The 23,875-nt window shown below is 36.7% G+C and overlaps 1 protein-coding gene across 1 annotated transcript in view; it reads right to left on the reverse strand.

Annotated features, from left to right (window-relative positions):
• TMEM135 (transmembrane protein 135) overlaps positions 1-23,875 on the reverse strand; it is a 156,302-nt gene that overhangs the window by 71,701 nt on the left and 60,726 nt on the right. Inside the window, exon 5 of the mRNA XM_054654627.2 lies at positions 16,603-16,668. Within this exon, the coding sequence (XP_054510602.1) occupies positions 16,603-16,668 (66 nt within the window). The remainder of the gene's footprint in view (positions 1-16,602; positions 16,669-23,875) is intronic.

Genomic DNA, 23,875 nt, shown 5'->3' on the forward strand with positions numbered 1-23,875 from the left:
TTAAACAAAAAGGAACTGTTGTGCTCACATTAGTATTTTTAAAGAAACATCTTGCAAATAATAATTTTCAGATATTCATTCATGCAATCAAAATGATGCTATCACATAATAACAGAGAGTATTAATGTTTTTGACATTTTAGATGACCTTCTTAGTATCAATTTCAGCCCCCACTGAGAACAAAAGAAATACTGAAAAAAAACCCCTCAACATATTTAAAATTGAAGCAGGTAAGACCTGGGTATATTATCTTTGTTGAAATGGTACTGTCCGTAGAAACAATAAGGTATTCACACAGAGAACAAGCATTAAGTAAAAGCATCAGCCTTTCCAGGTTTAAAACTTTCTGGAGGGAGGATTAAAAAACAACTTTCTTCCCAGCTGGGTTGGACTCATCTCCCACAGAACAAGCAATAGAACAAGAGGAGAAAGCCTAAAGCTGTAGCCAAGGGAGGTTTGTTTTAGTTATTACAAAAAAAAGATATTCACGTAAAGGGTTGCCAAGAATTGGAAGAGGCTGCTCAGAGAAATGGTGGAGTCATCACCCCTGGAAGGATTTAAAAGATGAGTCAAAGTGGCACTTGGGGACATAAGTTTAGTGGTGGACCTGGCACTGCCAGGTTATAGTTAATCTTAGAGGTCTTTTCCAACCTTAATTATTCTGTGATTCTACTCCACTTTTCTGATGACTCTGCATTCAATTTCTGCAGTGACCAGGGCCTGAATAACATCTAGTATTCACCATTAAAAAGATATTTGAGATGTCAGCCAAGGGCAATATAACATGCTTATTATTTCAGTTCATGAGTTTGTGTCTTCAAGGTATTTTCTCCCATCATTCTTGGTGTGCACCCATATGCTCTATCAGATTTCTGGCATTTTTTTCCTGAATATCAGAGCATCACTTCTTTGAACAAAGTACTATTTTCAGGACAAACATTAATTTTCTATTTCAGCTGTAGTAATAGCAAAGCTTTCAAGTGGGAGACTGTTTCAAGTGGGAGTCTGGAGCACCAGGTGAGTTCAGAACACACCCAAGGCTGTCCTCTTGCACAGCTTACTGCATTTGCTGCACTCACTGATGCTGTTCTGGTCTTGTGTAATTCAGCTGCTTCTGTTACAAGTATAACAGAGCTTGGACAAAAGTCTGTTATCATGAGACCAGTTCATGAAGACTCAGTAAAATACATCAACTATTTTGAGTCACATAGTAATCTGTTTTGTTCTCCCATTATGTAAGTATTCTTCCTCTACCTACTCACACAGAAGTAGGTTTGCTGCATTTTTTTAGCTAGGACTATGCCCTCCTCACTTTTCTGTGCCCCACCTCCTTATCACTTGCCATGATTCAAATGCTGTTGCAGAATTATGTTGTTGCAGAATTATGCTATTCATCCACTGGAAAAAGTGAAACTGATAATCTGCATCTTTCCTTATTCCTTGAGAAATAACCAAGCCAAGCAGTGCACAACCAGAAGTTATCTACCAGATGAGATGAATCACTCAGTAGTGGGATAACAACAGTATAGCTCTTATAATATACAAAACACTAATATAATACTACATTAAAAAAGGTTGACAGGTAGGTAGAAAAGGAGAAAAATTCCCAATTTTTGTGGAAATTATAAGAGGATCATTTTGGTAGGCGGTTTGGTCTTTGTATAAATCAGCTACTCCCTTGCCAGTGAGTGACATGAAAAATGTGTTTCCTGAAGCAAAGGGGAAAAAGGAAATAACAGTGGAGACATTGATGGAGACAATATGGAAAAGTTCAGCATGTTGAGTTATTTTAAGTTTAGAAAAAATGCCAGGAACCCAGGAAGGAAAAAATATTACATGAGGGAGGGAATTCTACTTCAATTTTTAAAAATGTGTTGGAAAGAAAGTTCTAATCTAACTTTATGAGAAAATATTGCAGCCAGTAAAGCTGATTTAAACCCTTTAAATTGCAGCCAGGATGATGATCGGGGAATTAAAAAAACACTCATAAGAAGTAAAGGAAATGTCTTATTGGCTTATCTGCAATTAAGTAAAACACAGGTTACCTGAGGAAGAATAATTCACTAGTACAACTCACAAAAAAAAAAAAGCGAAACAAAATGGAAGGAACAATTTTATCACTGCCCAATCATCAATGGAACTGGTCAATTTTGGGCTAGTCATCAGTCTATTCACTGATACTTAGGAATAATTAAACCTGTCAGGACAAGGAAGAGTACTAAATTAGTACACCATTAAGAGTCCTTTTCAACCCTAATTACAAGCTGCCTTTTGTGAAAAAAAAAAAAAAAAAAAAAAACTCCAACCAAAACTATCAACAAAAAATATATTAGGGGGTTTCTGTTGCTGCCTTTGTGTTCAACAGCTTTATTTCAAACTGCAAAACCAAGAAACTAAATGGAGCCTTGCATGGGGTCCTAAGCTTGGTACCCCTGTAGAAATATCACAACATCAAAGCACCTCTCAGATTGCATCCAGAAATTCGGGTAGTGTTTCATACTATTCCTAGAACACCTACTTCACTACTGAGGCAATGAAATGCTTCTTCAAACACTGACCAATACTGTGCTCATTCCACACATAAGGGAGAAGCACACATAAAAATATTGTTTGGGAGGAAAATCACAGACCCTTATTACCATTCAGCTTCGTAAAACAAAAAATTAAATTCACAACACATACACATCACATTAAAACTGAATGAATGCTTAATACTAGCAGATTTAATGTAAGAAGCCTTTATAAATCTGACCTGAGGTCTCTATGCTTCTGAAGAGAAACAAATCCAAGACAGAAAATTAAACAACAGAAAAATTCAACATCTCAAAAATAAAAAAGAAATATTTGAGAATTAAATTCTGTTAACTTCTGGTTCTCTTGAAAATGTGTTTTCCATTGGAAAGCTTTGATATTTAAATTAGGAGCTTTCTCAGGTCTTACCTATAATAAGTACTGAATCTTTAGCAAAGAGTTTTTGCTTCCAATTAAAGAACAAATGTTCACACCTGAAAGGTTTTGATTAATTATAAGACAGCCTTACACAACTGGATAAACATGCTTGTATATTCTGAAAGGTTATAACTCTGCTAAATATATAGACATTAAAGAAAAAATGGTTACATTAAAAAAAAACTTTTAAAGTATTTTCTCTCCTCCAAGTACAGCACCATTTTTATCTGCTTGCTAGGTCACCTGAGCAGAAACTACTTTAGAATTATGTAACACATGACAAATCAGGCCTTATCTTCAAAGGTGGTGGTGGGAAAACCCAAAGGAATTTCAAACTCCTGAGATACGAACAAAGAATTTAATTATTAAGTGATTTACTACAGTATTTTGATACTATAATCTGTCTACAATACAGGAATGGGTCAAAGAAAAATTGAAACAACTCTGGTTCATTACTATATCCTCAAATGTTTAATGTGTATATTTTCAAATGTTTAATATAATGCCAGATAAGAACAGAAACACTATTCTTTCTTTTTTAGAGATCTTGCATAAAATTCTTTAAGATACCCTGAGGGAATTAATGGAGACAAATCTCAACTCTCATCTATACTGGGAAAATGACTGAATGAGGTATTTCAGCAATAAAAGCAGCTTTGTCTAAGTTTAGCTCTCCTAAAATCCCTTCTTAGGGAACCTTTCACATTCAGAGCTGAGGGACTGAAGAAATCTTAATAGCAGGCAGCACAGAAATTATGTTGTAACTCAGAGACAACCTTTCCCACAGTTTTCTGATCAGATGGTGACACCAGTCCAGAGTCCCCCTTCAACAGGCTGGCCCAGTTCTCCCAGTGCCACTCCAGCAACACTGATACCCTCTAACCACATTTTTTCTGCCACAGCTCTCACTCTGGGGATGAAGCTGAAAATCTGCTCTAGAAAGGCTCTTTCTACTTACTATTGGAAAAGACTTTGTCTTGATAGCACCTTCAAAAAACCAACTGTTAAATACTGGAGAAAACAAAAATGGGGAAGGGTGAAGATGCAAAGAGATAACTTCCAAATGCACAAACTATTCTGTCTGCTTCAGACATAACTACAGCATTTGAAATGCTAAACAGGTGTCACTTTTCACTCCAGAATTAGTAATGTAACCACAAATTGTAATTTTTTTGGCATAAAAATGCATTGAGATAAGGGGCCAAGGCAGGAACCTTTTCATAGCCAGCTATTTGTCACCACATCCATTGTTGAGCAGCACTTTAATAGCTTTAAAATCATGTCCTGATATTTTAATATACATCAAAATATTTATTGGTCAACAGAATCAAATATCTTTATTTCTGTCCTTTGTACACAAAGTTCCACTATCTAGAACAGTATTTCCCATATTATTGATACATTAAAATAATAAAATTTGGCCTCTCGATGCCAAATGCTGTTTGTAGAAACTACATACACTGGAACTGAAATAATTTATATTGGGAGTGCAAAAAAATACTCATTTAAGCCAGAACAAGTACAGTTCACTGGTGGAAGAACATGCTTTGGAAAATAAGACATCTCACACAGGAATTATTTCTTGATACCCACTGCCTCTACCAGACCACATTGGTCACCAGCTGTTATTTCTAAATGGCTCTCTGTTATTCAAGATGAAACAAGAGAATGAACTTAAGGATCTTTGGTGGCTACCAAGAACATAGAAAGAGATAATAATCAATCTTTCCTTTAAACATCACCACTAGCATTCAAATCAAGTGAAGGGCACTTTCTTTAAGTCTGATAAACAGCTCCAGGGTCAGATCTGATTACATAAAAGTTCTGAGTTCCTGCAACTTAAAAGCTTTTTTTTAAAAAAAAAAAAAACAAAACCACCTCACATTTTATCAAACATATGTGAACACTTCCAAATGTCAGGAATTCCAAGCACTTTCCTTATGACTGGAAAATTGTAGCCACTCATGGTCTCTTCACGCAGTCATCCTAAAGTGAAACCAAGTTCAAGGACAAGCAGATGACACAATGAAATTTATTTGTCTACATTTTTGTCCTAAATTTACATGAAGTCCAATGAGCTGTACTGAACACCACAGAGAGGAGTACATTGTGTACAAAATAATCTTACTGAAAAGAAATATTTCCACATCTGCCTCTGTTCAGTTCCCTCCTGCACAGACCGCAAAATGACAACTCAGAGCAAATTCAGAGAAGTAAACTATACATAAGTGTTCAACTCTTCTTACAAACAAGTAACAGAGATTTAAAATCCAACATGAAAGGGAGTCAAAGCACCTTCCAGAAAGGAGCTCTGCAAAGAATACAATGCATCTGTCCCTTTTCCATAAACACTTCAGCAATGAACAAAAGGAGGCAGCAAGGCTGTTACTGTTAACCCAAGAAAATATTTTCTTCTAATTAGGAGTGAAACTTAGCTTACAAAGTTTAGTAAAATTCAAGAGGTAGACAAAGATTATGATTTATCCTATATCCCAACAATATTATTAGTCCTAAATTTTTAGCATGAAGTTTCCAGGGCAGCCTGAAAACCACCTTATATCACTGGATGGTTGAAAAGAACAGAGGTTGCCAAGCCACTGGACCCATCTCCACTAGAACCTAAAACTGCAGGAGACCACATGGGTTATTAAGACCATCTTTCACTGCAGGTAACCCCATTAATTAGTTTATGATAGGAATTAAGTACATCTACTGCATGACCTATTGCAAAATAAGGAGTGGCACTTTGCCCGTATAATGAAGAGAGCAAAAGCTTACTTTTCACGTGTACTTGTCGGACTCCCAGTCAGTCACTTACCTATCCCAAGCCTCTCAAGGAGATGTTAATACTCAGTTTTTTTCCCAGCCTCTTCTCAAGTTTATTCAGGTAGTTAACTGTCCAAGGCAAGTGTCCCTTACTGAGTTCATGTAGTTCCTGATAGACATTGCTGGTGCAACTGTAATTCAGGTCTCTGGTCCATCTCTCATTACTTTGTCACATTATGGATTTTGTGAAAGACCTCGTTCCTCCTTCATGAAAGGAGGAAAACTGACATTGCATAGTGCAGATGGGAAGCACCACCCTCATTACCCCAGAAAATATTAGCTTGCGAAGCTCAAATTTAAAAATATGGGTAAATATATAACACAATATAATAAATATAAGCCAAGGTTGGTAACTATTCCAGAGATTCTAAATGTAAGGCTAAAACAGTTCCGATTCCAATGACTCTTTCAATGCTCTGACCTGAGATAAAAAAGTAAAATTTAAAAAAAGGACATGCTTAAATTATTATTTCCTGCCTAGCAAAAAGCTTAAGTCACTTGTTTGGTTAAATACTGTTAAAATCAAGGGGACCTATACACACTCTTAAATTCACTTCCCACTGAGTAAAGCACTAGAGCATGTGCTAAACATGCCCTTGGGAATTAGTGTCTCATGCTGCACACTCTTGCAAATATTTCGGCATGTGTTCGTTTTGTTACCGTGAATATTTCCATTGATAAGTATGTCCATAGCTGTTAACAGGGAGAAGACCTGGAGCATTACTAAGGAGGAAATTTATCAAAAACATTACAACTGCAATATTGCATATTTTTGTAAATTACAATCTTAAAGGTGAATGAGAAATTTCTCTACATGAAGAGATAAGAGTAAGAGAGTCAAAGCTGTTAAGGTGAAAAATACACTACAGAAATAAAGCAAGTTATTGCCACAACCAACTAACAGAAAAATAAATTTTCTTTGCTCAGCTTCCACATCTTTTCCATATTCACAGTTCTTTAGTAGGGCACATAAATCCAAAACAGCATAGTATTTGCATTTTTAATCCCACACAATTTATGAGCACTTTTCCCTTTTACTTCAATCAGAACCCCCATATAGGAAAATATAAGCCAATTGATGCCATATGTCCCTCTGAATTGTTATTCCAGATGTATTCTTTGTATTCCTTGGAGTCACAGAATTAAAGTTCCTGTTTCCTTGAAAAATAACACATTTCCTAAAAACTCAAATGAAGCAATTTTGAGTATAAAGTAGTTTATTAATATGATTCATTTTTTTGGTAATGTTCATTTCCTTCAGCATTTTTTTCCTGTAACCTAAGTACAAAATAAAGGAACAACTTACCTATACAACATATTGAATTGTCAAGAAGCACAAATGCATTTACCTTTATCTTTTAGCTTAAGATTTCTCTGGCCAGAATGGTTAACTAACACTTATGCATTTGAGAACTAATGTTTAAGTTTTCTTTTCCATTAGCAGAAAGAACTTCACCCATAGTCTGAAGCAGTGGGATTTGATCAGAATGCTTGCTTTTAAAATACTGCAGTGTTTCATTATATTTTTCTTTAGCCTTGTAACAAAGAAAGAAATAAAAATGCACCGTTTTTGTGGGAATATTTGCTTAACTGAAGGTTAACTGTGCTTTAAGTACTGCAAACAGAAAATCAGAAGTGGGGAAGGGAGTTGCAGCAATAGCTTTCCCACACTGCCCTGCCAGCAACCTCAACCTTGTTGAGCCATTTTCTCTAAGGGCTAGAAGTAATTAAGTTTCATTGCTAAATCAGTCTTGAGGCTGTCTTGAGCAGAAAAATCACTTATGCTTAATTGCATGCGGTGATGTGGTGAGCAGTCCATTAGGCAGACTGCAGATACCAGTTTACTTTTTGCAGCTCTGCAGGATACTTATAAATGAAAGGTCATTATTTTATCCAAGCAGTCACTTGTATAATACATACTTCCTACAGAAAAAAGTGGTACTTCAAAAAAGGTTCATATTTGAGTTTTTGCTATGTAGTTCTACTAAGTATTATTTTGAGGGTTGTTGGGTTTAAAAGCTTGAGTTTCTGAAACTTAAGAACAATAAAACTGAATATTCACTCTACCATAATAAACATATATTTAATAATTATAATTTTATCAATTATAATACAAATATTTAAAGAATAGTATATTTAAAAAACAGTGCTGTCCATCACTTTAAATATAGGAAGATAAATATGTAACATAAATAATATGTCTAGTCAGACACATCTGAACACATGCACATGGCCAGAGGAATGTTCTCCATGACCAAGAAACTGTACAGACTCTTTGCTAATCGGAACCATATATTTTTCACCTGATTCCATCAAAAAGAATTAGTTTCCATAAAATTGTAGCTGCCAGGAACAGATTGGTTTCATGGTTCAGAGTGGGAGAATTGTTCCAGCAGTTCATGCACCCTATCATTCCTGCTGCTGGCAGACCAGATTTTCACCCATCACAATCACCTTGCACTGAGATATCAGTCAAGAAAGACAATATAATCCTTCTTAAGTGATTAAATATTGTAAAAATATTACAACAGGTTATTACAATGAAACAGCGGAGACTATTACTACAGAACTTTAGCAATGTTAATTTCCATTAACATCCACTATTCCTGATTCTTGAGTACCCACTCCTGAGCAGTGAGCAACAGCATTTGATCTTGCCCATAACAATAACATCCTCAACAATCATAAAGGTATCTAAATATCTCAGACTAGACTGTTCTCCTGTTCTCATGCTGTTATTTAGGAACAGGAATGGTCTCACAGGGCAAATGCACAGAAGATTTTTTAAAAGCAGGAAGAACACCTAAGATTTTTAAATTAGAAATCATTTCAGATCACTGGAGTATAGTACCAGTATTACAGAGTCCAAAAAGCCAGCTGTGCTCACCCAGTAAGGATCACAACCTGTCACGTGATGGAAATGCTCCAGAGTCTCTGCCCCCTGCCACCAAATAATGTCACACCAGAAAAAACTACACCCTGGTTTTGGTATCACTTCCCAATCAACTTCCCTATCAACAGTATTTTCCCATATCTTCACATTTTAGAAAGAACAGTAAAACCCTTAGCCTTTATAAGCAGGAACTGCTTACCCTAGGTATTGTAATTTGATTTTTCTACAGCTTAAGAGAAATGTATGTAAATTTTAACTTTTATGTAATATTAATCACGTATTTGCCCAATAAAAGTAGGATTATTCTAGTTTTATACCTACAGAAAAATGTTTGAAAATTTAGGTGTTTAAACATAGAGTAGCATGCAGAATCACAGCACTATTGTTTAGGTGGGGATGAAATGGTAAAAGCTTTCTCACTGACTATAGACACATTCATCTGTTTTTCAGAAACCCAAAAAAAGACATTTCTGACTGCATTTTGATTTATGCAATCTGTTAACATACAGGACAATTAAAAGTTACCAAATATGACTATTATTTCTGGTTTCAACTTTACTAAGGATAACACATGGACAAGAAGCATAAAATAACTTGAATTGAATAAGAACACTGTTTTACAAAAGGAATGTTACATTTAATTTGCTGAAAATCATTGAATGTAAGTAACATTTACACTAAAATTAAGACACTCATCCTTCAAAGTGACTGTTCATCCTGGAGAAGCAAAGGTTGCATGGAGACCTCAGAGCTACCATCCTGCATCTGAAGGGGGCCTATAGGGAAGCCAAGAGGGGTTTCTTCACCAGGCACTGTAGTGATAGGATAAGGGGGAGTGGCTTCAAACTGAGAGAACATTTGGCTAAGATGTTAGAAAGAAATTCTTTACTGTGAGGATGGTGAGGGACTGGCACAGGCTGCCCAGAGAAGCTGTGGATGCCCCATCCCTGGAACTGTTCAAGGCCAGGCTGGATGTGGCTTTGAGCAACCTGGTCAATGGAAGGGAGGAGATGGTATTAGATGTTCTTCAAGGTCCCTTCCAACCCAAACCATTCTATATTCTGTGACTATACATACAGCAGTAATTTAGTTGACATGCATATATTTACACTGCAAAGTGTTATTGAAAATGGTGCACATTCAGACACTGGCTAATTCTTCCAACAACTTGCACAAAAACTAAGGATTAGTTACATGTATGCTTTAGTAACACTCAGCATTGAGTGCTACTAAGGAATGTGAACAAATTCTTAGCTTTATCAGGTTAAGTATCTTCTTACAGTTGTCTATTTCTTCAACTCTATGAATGAATTAACATACAGCAGTATGGACACCACCAAAGTGAGAAAGAAGCATTATTCAAGCACCAAGCTCCAGTAGCACCTACTCTGCCTTTCCTCATGTACAGGAGTAAAAATCTCCCTACACCTGATCTTTTCTCTTGCAGAACAATAGAGTTGCAGGGGGCAATTTTGGGGACAGGTTTTAAGTATAAAGCAGAATGACAGCTTCATTCCAAGGCCATGACATAGAAGACTAAAAAAAAAAAAAAATCGATTGGGAGCTAAATACATTTCCTTACATTTAGCTTTGTTGCCATAATTTTTTACTGTCTACCTTTACCATTCACTAGCTGCTTTGCAGATGCAAAAGAGTAAGAAATCTGAAATACACAGGCTAAGTACTAAAGAAGGAAAAAAGAGAGAAGTCTTTAAAAGAGGTAATTCCCTCCTTAAAAAGAGGTAACTCCCTGCCAATACTTTCTTGGTGAAACACACCTGGCAAATACCTCTGGGCATAATTTAATTTACTTTTCAGTCTTGTGTTTCACTTCATTAAGGGAATTTAAGACTATTCTAAGACAAATACATACCATGAGTTTGAACTAAAGAAAATTACAATAATAATAATAATGCCCAGCATGATATCCTGAATGCTTAGATACTAAATTCTATTGTTCCACTCCATGAAAAATGACAGACTATATTTTCCATACACTTAAAAGAAAACTATAAAGCATGAGTTACCTAGATATTATTTCACTTCTGTTCTGAAATTCAAGTTCTCTGAATTTCCAAACTTGTGTGTTACCTTTCTTCAGTGGTACCTCTCCATATTCTGAAATATAACCACTGAAATCTAACCACTCTCTTATTTACAGATATTTCTACCTTAAATTTACACCAGCCATGATTCCTACAGTGCATTAATTTTTCATATTCCCTAACAAACTAACTCCATCACAACACTTCAAAATTAGTTAGAGCAGATCAATACTCTGTCAAGGCTTGAGATTATTTTTAGTAAGTAACAGATTATCTCCAGGCAAATGGCATTTTAAAAGAGCAGAAAAGTTCTTCATATTCAACTATGGTTTTAAAACAAATTTTCCTTCCTCTTCATGACTAAAAAATTAATTAAAACCCATGGACCACTTAAAACAGATAACCCAGGGCAAGCTAGACAAATAAAACCTTCATACAACTGAACACATGGCAAAAACAGCACTGGAACACTGTACACTGGGACACCCCAAAGGCAATCTGCTGGTTTCCCTCCCCAGGGTTCAACTGCATTCCCAACCTCTCTCTCTCTCTCTCTCTCTCTCTCTCTCTCTCTCTCTCTCCAATCAAGCTTTAGTTTTCACTGCATTTAATCAGAAGAATTATTTACTTTTGACTTACTTCCAGATAACATAGATAGACTGGCAAGGTATGCCAGTCTTTGGCAATTAAATTACCTTTGAACTGTTACCCATTGTGACCTGCCAGAAGAATTTTCCAGATCTCAGTACTATTTTAAAATACTTCTGACACATATGCCCCAAACCAAAACCTTAAACTAAAGGAAGGACTATAAAACAATTCTATTCTTGTGGATACATTTTATCCATTGCTTCTTCTTTACATCAAGTTAAAAAAGACAGGCTCCATACTACTTCCGAAATAGATTCCACTAATGAGAAAGCTATAACTATGTATGCAAATAATTTGAGCTGTAAATTGATGGTTCAGAACACTCTTATAGGATAACTTTTTAATTTTGAATTTTTTGAACTCATTTCTTTTGAAAAAGCTAAAAATTAAAGATTATTTTCTTAGGACAGAGAGAAGGGACCTCATTTTAGATGAACAGGCACTCAGACCTGCCTGCAACCAAACCCTTTCTTTTAGTTTTGCAAATACCTTTCAAATATAAGGGGGCAATTTTATATGAGAAATTAATACTGAAACCTACTGGCATTTTGGATCTTACACAACATTCAGAAATACGATTTGGTTAAATTAACTTTACACCATTTTGCAACACATTAAATTTTAAAAACACACATGTTTTCTGTGTGCCAACAACCCTTAACCAGGACAGGAAAAACCCAGAGGACAAGATTCAAGAGACTAACAATCCTTTATGTGGAGGAGATTATCATTTAATGAATACTTAGTTCCATGTCATCTTCACATTACACAACTAAATATGATGACAGGTGTCATAATAATCTCTTTTGAATCACTCCATTGGCAAAATTAAGAAGTTCCTCCTCATGAAAAAAGCAATCACAGTTTCTGTTAATAATACAAAAGGTTCAAGTCTATATGACTATAATTCCACAGGCAATTTTCCAGGAGACTACACTGCATTCTGCTATGGCACAGTGGACTGGGAAGAAAGAGGGCAAGGAAAACCTGAGCTGGCAGTAATGTCACTTCAACTATGTACCCTCCTGTCCAAGGTTCTTTCTGTATGCCTGTGGAACGAAAAGCAGTGCTGCACGAAGGAGTGCTTCATATTGCTGTTCCCACTGTTATGGATTCACTTGTACAAATATTAAAGAAATCACATTTTAAAGATCCTTACTGATCCCCTTGTTCAACGTTTAGCTAAGTGTTGTATCACAAACGCATCCCTGCTATTAACTATGAACACAAATCTACAGAAATTATGATTTACACATATCTGGGCTAAATTCATAAAACTTTGCAATTCACATTATTGAATTTACAGAAAACACACAGAATGGTGAAATCTCCTAAAAATTGCTTTAAACAAAAGCAAAAACTTGTCTTCTTCCAACAAAGTCCACTTTCAACCATGGGTCTGTACTGCCATAGCAATGCAAACAGTTGCATGTATTACACTGCAAGGCAGTAAGCCATTTTAGGCTAGAAAAGCTTACATTTTTATGCTAACAGCCACAGAGGCCATGCATGGCTGGTATCAGCTGTGGCTCTCTGGGAATCATAACTCTACCATTAGACCTGTTGGCTATGTCAGCCTATGTATTTTATGCATTTTTTCCATTTAAGCCTTCCACCTTCTCAGTTTATCCCCCTGCTCCTTCTCTGTGTAGATCCATTTCCCTCATCTACAGGGCCTGAGACCATCAATGACCTGTGAGCTCACTGTCCTAACCAGATCTCTCCTTCCTGTTCAGTATTTCCACAGGATATCCACATCCTATGTGACACATTGGTTCTGGTGTATCATTGGCACAACGTGAATAAAATTGGTCATTTCCAGTAAAATTCTGGAAGTTCTCTCTGTGTACAGCCACCAAACTGATCTCAGCTTGTGCCAAATGTATTCCATCCTGCTGCCATGCACTCAGCAACTCCTCACAGCCCATTGCTGTCAACCCATACTCCTCCTTACAGCTTTCCCTTGGGGACGCAGCACACAGCAGTAGAGGCTTCAGGAATGCAGAACTGGAAAGCACAAAAAGTCATCTCTGAAGCAGGAGCCTCCTTGTATTCCTCTTGTCACTCATTTTAGCAGGCAAGCTGTTGCTGCTCTTGTTTCCTCAACCCCATCACTGCTGCCCTATCAGCCAGCACCACAGAGACAGCAGGCCTGTCTGGCAGAGACTGGACACTGAGAGGAACGGATAGCAGCAGATCTGAGCCTCTTGCATGAAGACCAGAAGCAGAAGAAACATCTGGAGAAGCTCTCTAGGTGGTGCCAGGTCAGGGCTCCACAAATGCACAGCTCTCAGCCTCGCGTCATTAATGAAATGCATATTAAGATTCCCGGAGAGAAGCACAGCCATGGGATTTGGGGTGATCAATTTTTGGATCATTTAGGCATCAGCTAGAAGTTGTAACAGAAGTGAATAGGGCTCTGCCTCATGCACCACCCCCACAACAAAATAACTGACAGGGATAACTAATTTACATACACAACAACACATTGAATCCTGAGAATGAATTACTTCTGGGTTTGATTCCCTCCCACAGATGCTACTACACTTAAACCCAACCAGGAGGAAAATAACTGCTGAGAAGATTCTTCAGGAACCTCTATGATTAATATTCCACAGTTAAATAATTTTTTGGCATTATGCACCCAATTTTGATAATTAGCTTTGGCAGCATAATTATACAAACTCTTAACAGCAATTTTATAAACCACACGCAAAAGTAGAAAGACCAAACCTATACATCATCATTTTTCAATTTCTTCAAGGAAAATAAATGAAAAACATAAAAATTCTATGTCCATAAAGACCTGATAAGGTCAAATGAATGAGGAACTATTGAAAGGAGAAATAAAAGGGACTGCCAGTGGACATTCAATATTATAACTTATAAATCCACCTGGTGATGACAACTGGATCATAATGCACAGCTTTTCACCCATCTTGTGTTGCCTGTAGAAGAAATGTTTGCACAATAATCTGTTCAGTGGTACAGAAAGAATAATGCCATTTTCTGATTAATTTAAAACAAACAGGTATGACTTTTGCCTTCTAGCAGTGAACAGTTTTACCTCTCTCAAATTTTAAATGGTGTTACATTTTTAAGCGCTGATGTGAAAGTTAAACAGCACTTTTGCACATTTGGATTGCTGCCTCCGTATTTTGAAATTTCCATTTAAAAAGTTTCTCTGTTTTGATTTTCACTGCCAAATTCACACTTCTGAAACAGAATACAGTCAACTTTAGTTCATATTCAACTTTTTTTCTAGCTCCCTTTCTACCTGTGTGTGCAAACATCCAGCAACTTCTTGGTAGAAGAGCAAAAAAATTTTTAGTATGACTTGATAATGATATGTTTCTTCTGGAAAAATTAGCTTCATTTGAATAATGTAATTTCTCATTTTCAGACTAAGTAAATTATAATTACACAATGGAATTCAATGAAAATACTTCCCTTGAGAGAAAACATTTTCTGCTGCATAAAGTCCAATAAAAATACAAGAGAGAAAAAAGGTATTTTCTTGTTTCTCCCACTGCCTTCTTACACAAAAAGCCAATTCTGGACCATTATTACATGTTTTATCTATAAATTATCTAGCTTAGTCTTAACTGTATTTCCACTGAGGCCCCAGGAATACCTCAGAAAAAGTATCACAGGACACCATACACCAAAGATGGTGACAATGAAGCTGACTTTCTCACACTTCCTTTCTTGCTAACCATGGTAACATCTTCTCACCACTTATGTTACTGCTTCTCCTCTGCTTCTCTATAGCTTTTGAGGTGGTTTAACAGATAAAAAATCAGAAGGAATATCTGAAGAAAAAATTTAAATTTTTTCTACTTTATCAGTGAGCTAAACTGGCTCAACAGAAGATGTATCAGATTCAGAAATTACTAATATTATTCACAACAGACATCATTACATCTGTAGTTGTTCCAGTATTTTGGATTGCTAACAGTGTAATTAGTTACTCTTTAAGAAAACCAATACTTTTTTTTTTCCATAATTCACATCACTGACTGGGTAACTACATAAACCTTTTGGGCAACCTGGTCTTTAAAACATAGAAAATTATGTACCACTCACTGGAAAAAAAAACCTAATCAGGGAATTTTGAAAGGATACACATATTAGGTAATATTAGGTAACACTTCTGGAAATGGCATTATGTTCTTCTGTAGAAAATAACAGTACACAAATTCAGAGAGGACCCATATATTCAGAAAAGCTAAAACTACAGACAACGGCAGGACATGATATCTGAGGTACATCTTCAGACACTGATGCAGAGATACATTATTTTGTCACAAAAAAGAGATTAAGGCAACCTCATCAGCATAAGGAACATTTTACAGCACAGCTGGGACTCCAGGGTCAGTGTAGGTCAAGATTCCAGAATGAACACCGTGTCTCTGATAAGAACTTTTTGCAAACTTATTAGAAATTGGGTCAAAACAATATTACCATGAAAAAACACTGAAGTTTCTAACACTGAAAAACCCCACACACTGTAGCATCCAGCTGTGGCAATGCCCAGATCATCCTTCACTTCCAGTGTCATGACTGACTGTAGTATTTTATTTTTTTAATTAAATTCAACCTAAGTATAAATGGCACCAACTCATATTGGAGATATCTAGTCATCAACATTCAAAAGCATGTTTACCAGATATAAAACTGTACAAAGAAGGAAAAAAAATGTTCACCACAAACAGAAGTGTGTATGACCAACATAAAATTCAAATATATTTATTCTCTCTGGAATAATTGATGTGTTAATACTTTGTATATTACATGAAGTTACTATTACTCAAAAGGAACAAAGGATGAAGTAACCCCTCCACAGCTATCCAGTAACAAATATTGACCTCCTGTGAATCTCTCTAGTTTTGACCATCTTTACTAGAGAAAATTCAGTGAAAAACTGGAACTCAGCACTTGGCAAAGCAGCTGAAAGGCTCTCTTGAGCCACTTCTATCATATGGCTAAGTAATGACTGAAGCAAAGAGAAGCATAGAGCATTCTTTGAAAAATACTTCATTTCCGACTGGGCAGTATTTACGTTCCTGCCCTCCATTAAAACAATACTGGAACGTAGGTATGCAAATTATATGTGGTTCAGCTCTCTTCACTTACCTGAAGACAGTATAACATCCAGGAATTTATAAAACACTATATTAATAAAGCATTACATCACACATAAATAAGAAACAAAAAAATAGATATATTTAGCCTTACTTCTCCATGTCTTAAAGGTGTGATAGCTCCTCTTGCTACTGCCATTCGGAACAATGTTTCTGTGGCCTGCATCAACAAACACACAGACAAATTAGTCATTAAAAAACAGCTTATGACAGTTTGCTCCAACTTGTCATAACATTTTTTATATTTTCTGCTACCTATTTTTTATATTTTTTGCTAGCACCTTTTTTACAATTGAATTGCTCCAGTAATTCCTTTAGAACAACCTGCACAGTTTAGGGAAGGCAAGACATATTGAGGGTTTTGGTCTCAGCCTAAGTAACAGTACATGATCCCTCAGGCAACATCACAGCTGTTCCAGAAGACTCTTTGAGCAGGTCAGAGATGCTCAGCCCCAGATAATTGTCCTCCAGAAGCTATAAAGTACAAGTGGGGTAGTGTGGAAAAAACAACCATATGGTATTTCATGACTCATGAAACTTAATTTCAAAATTGCTGTTTAATAATATACATTTAAACTGACCAATGAGTATGAAAAAATAATATGATGTGGTGCTATTCCTAAAAGCCCCTCTTAACTCTCAGTAATGGTGAGATTATAAAACATGACATTGTCATGTGCAACTGGCAGGGAATACAAATTTGGGGAAATCTCCTATCTTTAATTAGGTTGAATACCTTTCTGTGTTAGCTGCCCCATCCTTTCCTTAATCCAATGAGACAATTAAAACATACCTCTGATACAGATATAGGTTACTGGCTTAATATAGACTATAATAGGTTCTGTACCACCTATCTTTCCACAAGCTGGTTGGAAAAAAGCATGAAAAAAATCTGCAAGTTACATAAATTAATGGATTGGCACAACAGCATACACATGAACAGATTTGTTTTAAAAACTTGTTTCCATAGCAAACAGTGAAGGTGGTTTCAATTTCAACTGCAAAAAACCGTGGTTTTAATATCTGGTTCTAATTAAAAAAATACCCTGACATTTAAGGATCTGTTTTAAGGAGTAGTTAGCAGGCTGTTCGGGGGGAAAGAAAAAAAAAAAAACAACAACAACAACCACATTTAGAAAGTTTATAAATAAAAGCAGTTTGCAGTAGCTGATTATCTTTCCAAACAGTGATTTGGAAAAAAAGCATCTCAGTGTTTCCATGCTCACACGACTTGCTGGGTTCCCACCAACACTACCTTAAGACAGCTGTATCTCAATAAATATGGTATCAAAGACCTCTCTTGAGATTAATTCATCAGTCTTCCAAGAGACAGATTAAGTGAGGTTTACTCCTTCCTACATAATTTTCTGCAGAAAATAACTTAATAAAAGATATTTTAATTACCTTATGTAATCCACACACACCTGTAAATGAATGTGTACACTCCAGAACACTGGGCTGCAAAATCTATTACTTCATTTACACCCACAAGGATGCAGGGCAGTGCTCCACTGTGATTCTGCTTCTCAAACCTTTCTTCTCTGAGAGATGAAGTGAACCTCACACAGCCTTTTGTATTTCACAAAATTGGCTTCTTTCACCAATATTTTAAGGGATGTTTCAACCAAATTGAGCATTCTGTCAATACAGCTAAACTGCTTTTGTTTCTTTTGAAAACCACTGGTGTGTGTGACTTTCTGTTCACATCTACTAGCAAGAGATCTCTCTTAGTACACTTGTACTCACCTCGTTAATGCCAGATCTCAAAACCATTCAGAAACAAGGAAAAATCACAGCAATAGCAAATGCAACATCACAGATGCCTCCCAGTAGGCCACCCTTCACTAAGAAGATAAGCCCTACATACACAGCTTCCCACACAAACTGCATGGTGGGGATGAGGCCACCTGTAGCCTCTGACTGGCAATGACAAGGCTGCAGAAAGCGCTATTGGGGGTTTCAGTGTGCAAAATGCAAGAGGAGGCTTAAAGAAGTTCATCTTTCAGAACAGTAATCAGCCCAAGCCTACTGTTGGTGTAAGCTTTAAGGTGAAGAAGGTGGACACTGGCAGTAAATAGTTCAGGTCTGCATTCTTTTGACAAAGCAAACTGCCTGTGAACATGTGGAGATTCAGTAAGGCAATGTCTTACAAGGTAGAAGAGCATGATGCAACCATTCAGAGTATTTTAACACCTTCACAGTGCTATAACATCACAAAGACTAATGATAAAAGTAATCAGCTAGCAAAATTTTGCCAGTCTTAAAATGTAAATTTATCTGTAACACTTCTGGTTTTTTAAAGCTTCCACACTGTCTTCAATTTCTCTCTTTTTCCCTTCCACCCTGCAAATGCAGAAACAAACAGAATCATACTGGACCATGTCAAGGAAGTGTAGCAGCCCTGGGAAAGGTTCTGGAACACAAGTCTTATGAGAAGCAGCTGAAGGAGCTGGGGGTGTTGAGTCTGGGGAAAAGAAGCTCAGAGGGGACCTTATCCCTCTCTGCAACTGCCTGAAAGAAGGTTGTAACCAGTCTCTTCTCCCAGGTAACAAGTGACAGGACAAGAAGAAATGGCCTCAAGTTACACTGGGGAAGAGGTTTAGATTGGATATTAGGAAAAGTTTCTTCCTGGAAAGGGTTGTAAAGCACTTGAACACAGGCTGCCATGGGAAGTGTTTGAGTCACCATCCTGGAGGTATTTAAAAGCATTTGGGAACATGGTTTAGTGGTGGACTTGGCAGTGCTGGGTTAATGGATGGACTCTATGACCTTAAAGGCTTTTTGCAACCTTAACAACTCCATGATTCTCTCTGATCCTGCTCAAGTTCCCTTGAACCAGCTTGTCTAGGCCCATTTTCAGCATCTCAAAGATTGGAGGTCTCACGACCTCTCTGATCAACATGTTTCAGCATTTCAAAACAACATTTTAAGTGACAAGCCCACAAAAAAAATGCAATTTACAGATGACCTGCAAATTCCTTCTGCTCTCCAAAGAAACACAGCCCAATTCCTCAAATTCTCTCTAAGTGGTGGAAATGCTTTGTGCCAGCCAAGTGGAAGGCTATCCTGCAGTTTCTAACTGTGACAAGCCAAGACACAAGGAAATCCAAAAACACAGAACATCCTGCTGGCATTTCAGCTGCACATGTTGGATATGAAAGAATAAGCACAAGGGTGGAGAAAGTCAAAATATACATGGACTGTATTTTTTTTTAATGTTAGAGACAAACTTCATCATACTTAATGCTCCATAAAGGATAGAGAAAAAAAAGCTGCATGAAGAACCACAACAGCAATATAAAAACAACAATATTCTTGCACACCTCATATATTTTCTAAAATTCTATTTATACTAATATCTTGCTGAGAGTAAAAGGATCCCTACAGGTCACCAAATCTACTTTGACTAAAAATCCAGTTTATTGAACACATCTTGCCTGACATATCCTTGGTATGTAATTTCAAATCTACCAAAGTTACCAGTACAATAACAGTCAATATTCATGCTGCAAAGTATTTGCATACAACTTGTTTTAACACTGACTAAATCTATTAAAGACATTTGAGTTCAAAGGATTTACTTTTAAGTAATGTGTTAAAAGATACAAAGTATATTGAAATGGCAAGTTTATTTCATAGTATTAAATCTGCTAAAAGTACGCAAAGTATAGCTCTGTCACAAATCAAACTAGGCATAACTGCCCATTCAAGAAATTATACTATTCTCAAAGAAACTGCTGACTAGGAATTTAGCTAATTTTTAACTGTTTTTCACTGACTATTACAACATAATCGGATATTTTAAAAAGCTGTAAAAACTTGAGATTTATTTGCATTCAATTCACTGTGAATAAGCCGTCTGCTCAGCCATGGGAGTCAGAGGTTCCTAAGAAAGCAAACTGTCAACACATGGTTTTAGTGATCTCAGTGTGAAATAAATGTGTTGCCAAGATGATTGTTACTGAATCCTAAAATTGTTGCTCATTACAAAGAACACGTAGTGTGTTACAATATACTGAGGTGAAATGGCAGCCTGAGGTATGCTACACTCTGCAACGCCGCGCAAGCTCTAAGGTCATCTCCAGACAAAGATGACCAACTGTTCCCACTCCAACAAAGCAGTTGCTTCTGATCAAATTCTTTACAAGTGGGTTAAAAAAAAAGAGAAATCACTGGTATGAACCAGAACTAAAGTGGAAGATAATTGTGCATTATTGATGGAAATGGTAGGAAAAACAGAAACACTGCATTAGATTCCAGATGTCTTGAATTTTCTAGGTATGCTCAAAAATAAAATGGTCTCACATAATACCTCATCAGAATAGTTACTGTTTTACTGAAGTTAAAACTGGAAATGCAAGTAGTGAAGAGATTGATCACACAAGTTAATGAATTTAGAAATGCACACTTTTTAATCACATGACAAATTTTGGCATTTCTTCTATATGTGCATTAAAAACTCTAAACAAAACAGAAAAAAAACCCCTATTTGAACTAAAATTAAAATGATGCAAATTGTTTATAAGAATAAAAAAGGATGGAATGCCACAAAAGACATTTTTTCTCTCTTATTAGGTTTGCTGATCTTGGATACAATAGCTACCTGACAGCTCTAGCCTGTAAAATTTGTGCTTCTTTGTGAAAAGCAAATTACATGAAAAAAGGGTTTTGACAGTCTATCCAAAATCATTAATAACAATCTTTCAACTTGATTATATATGAACTATTGTTATAGCCCTTATTAGCTAACCATCACACAACTTTTGAAAACAAGGAGTGCTAGATAAAGATCTGGTGAGATTTAGAAGCAATAATGACTAGGAAAACAGAGAAGAAGTTTTTTAATTTTTTTCCTGAATTCTGTCCACAAAAAGTCAAATGTAAAGCAACTGTCTGCATTTAAACCTTACTCAAGATGACAGATTTAACTGAGGAGCTTAATTATTGTTACAACTTTTAATGAAATTACCACAGTACCAAAATAAAATGCATTGCCATTCTACATACTTTAGAGATTTAAAATATTTTATAAATATGTTGAAATACAATACTGAAGCTGAACTGAAGCTTTTAAAAAGACAGATATGCAAATTCCCACTCTCTGAAAAACTATTAAAAGTTCAATTAATTCCATGGTACAGATGTGAATTCCATATACCTCCATCTTTTACTTTGTTGAATGACTCTGAATGTCTAGCCTTCATTACTGAACTATTGGAACCTTATTTGTACCATGCATAGATCAGCCTATATTTGGCATCAGTGAGACACAAGCTCTTTCCAGTCACCCATTAATAGATCAAATAGTATTCTACCCTTACTTTCAATAAAAGTAACTTAACTGTGAACTCACTAAAGACTAAACAATTTAAACCTCATGATAAAGCATATTTTACAGAGTTTATGAAAGCCTTGTACCCATTTTCCAAAACATCTCTAATTTGTTTCCCAAATTCAGCTTTCAGAATTTGTTGCACCAAACACCCATCTTTGCATCCCATAATACCTGACATCCCTCTCCTCTGGTTACTTACCCAACATTTGTGCAAACAAAGCACACATCTGGCCATGTATCTTATAAGTACTATTGGAAATGTTCTTCTTTCTTAAATAATAAACATGTGTTGCTTCCCTAAGTAGAGGTTTGGAGACATGCAAAACACATCACTAATACAGCATAAATAAATCAGTATTAAAACTAACAAGACTAACAGCAGAGTAACTTTTTTTTTGTCTTGCTTGTTCTTGAGAGCATTTGCAGATTTATCATGTAAACATAGGTTCAAATTTGAACACAGTTCAGTGTAACTTCTATTCCATTTACACATTCCGTTTGCTCATTGACCTGAATGTGCACTTTCAGGGTTAATAAACTACCTTATGAACCAATTTATCTCTACCCTCTACCTAACTAACTACACTATCCTGATCTTCCTCCCTGCTGCAGTCTGCTCAGGAACCTCAGCCTGTCCTTAAAGAGCATCATCATTTAAAACTGCAGAACACACGCTCAACAAATGAACAAATTGTATGTATTTATCTTAATCTGAAGCTAGTAGTTTGCAGTTGTGGTATTTGTAACATTTGCCAAGATCATGATAATTGCTTTTTTTCTCCTGACTTCTCTTCTACCTGTTTCTCTCCCTTTCCTTCCTCCCAGCCCCCTCACAAAAAATGCTTGGTATTTACATTGGGATTCCTGGTCCCAGCCTGTAACTGACTTTCACCTTTTTCTAGTTTTCTCTGCACAAAGGATTGAAAGGGCTCAACATTGCAATTAATGAAATATCAGGAAGCCAGAAAAAAAAATCCAGCAGTATAATGCTTATGAACTGAATTACCCACAAACCAGGCCAGCAGCCAGCATGGGAAACCAGAGAAATAGGCCATTTAATCTCCCCTGCCTTGACAGAAATGCCAGAGAAAGAAGGTCCAAGCAGCCTGCCCCACCATCATCATAGAGCAGAGGTTTCTGCATCTGAGAAATGATCCAGTGAAGCCAAATAAAACCTTCCTTTTTTCCAATCACACAGCAGAAGGACAGCAAACAGCTGCAAGCCAGGCTGCAGAAAGCACATGACAACTGTCAGACCTGGTTTTGATTAGTAATGCTGCCAGAGCAGAAAAGACAGTGGCCGATACACCAGTCTGGCCAGACCAGCAATATACAAGCACATTTGCTTGTACAGTCACTGATCACCCCTGGATTTAGGGGCAGCACAATCTTCAGATTTTCAGCTCCAAAATATTGAGAAGGAGCACTCATCATGCACCATCTCCTTCTATCCCATTTGAAACTGATCCATGGAGAACTTTGCTGCTGCCTGGCCAAAGGCTGCTGAAGGAACAACATGCAGAAACAGCAGGTCTGACAAGGCTTGATGTAGTCACCAAGTTTTCAGGATAAAACAGCAACACTGCCCTGAATCCAGAGCTGCAATGAACTCCAACACTGTACAGAATTATTGAATGGTTTGGGTTGGACAGAACCTCTAAAGACCATCTAGTCCAACTCCCCTGCCATGGGCAGGGACCCCCTCCACTGGACCAGGTTGCTCAAAGCCCCATTCAATCTGGTCTTAAACACTTCCATGGAATGGGGTAGCCACATCTTGGGACAAACTGTTCCAGTGCCTCATCACCCTCACAGAAAAGAATTTCTTTCTTGCACATCATCTAAACCTTCCCTCTTTCAGTTTAAAACCATTGAACCCCATCCCATCACTACAGACACTTCTAAATTGTTTGTCCCCATCTTTTTCTTAAGTCCACTTCAAGTACTGAAAGGGTGCAGTGAGGTCTCACTGGAATCTTCTCCAGGCTCAACAACCACAACTCTCCAAGTCTGCCTTCATAAGAGAGGTGCT

The sequence above is a fragment of the Agelaius phoeniceus genome, chromosome 2 (assembly GCF_051311805.1).
Source record: "Agelaius phoeniceus isolate bAgePho1 chromosome 2, bAgePho1.hap1, whole genome shotgun sequence".
NCBI lineage: Eukaryota > Metazoa > Chordata > Aves > Passeriformes > Icteridae > Agelaius > Agelaius phoeniceus.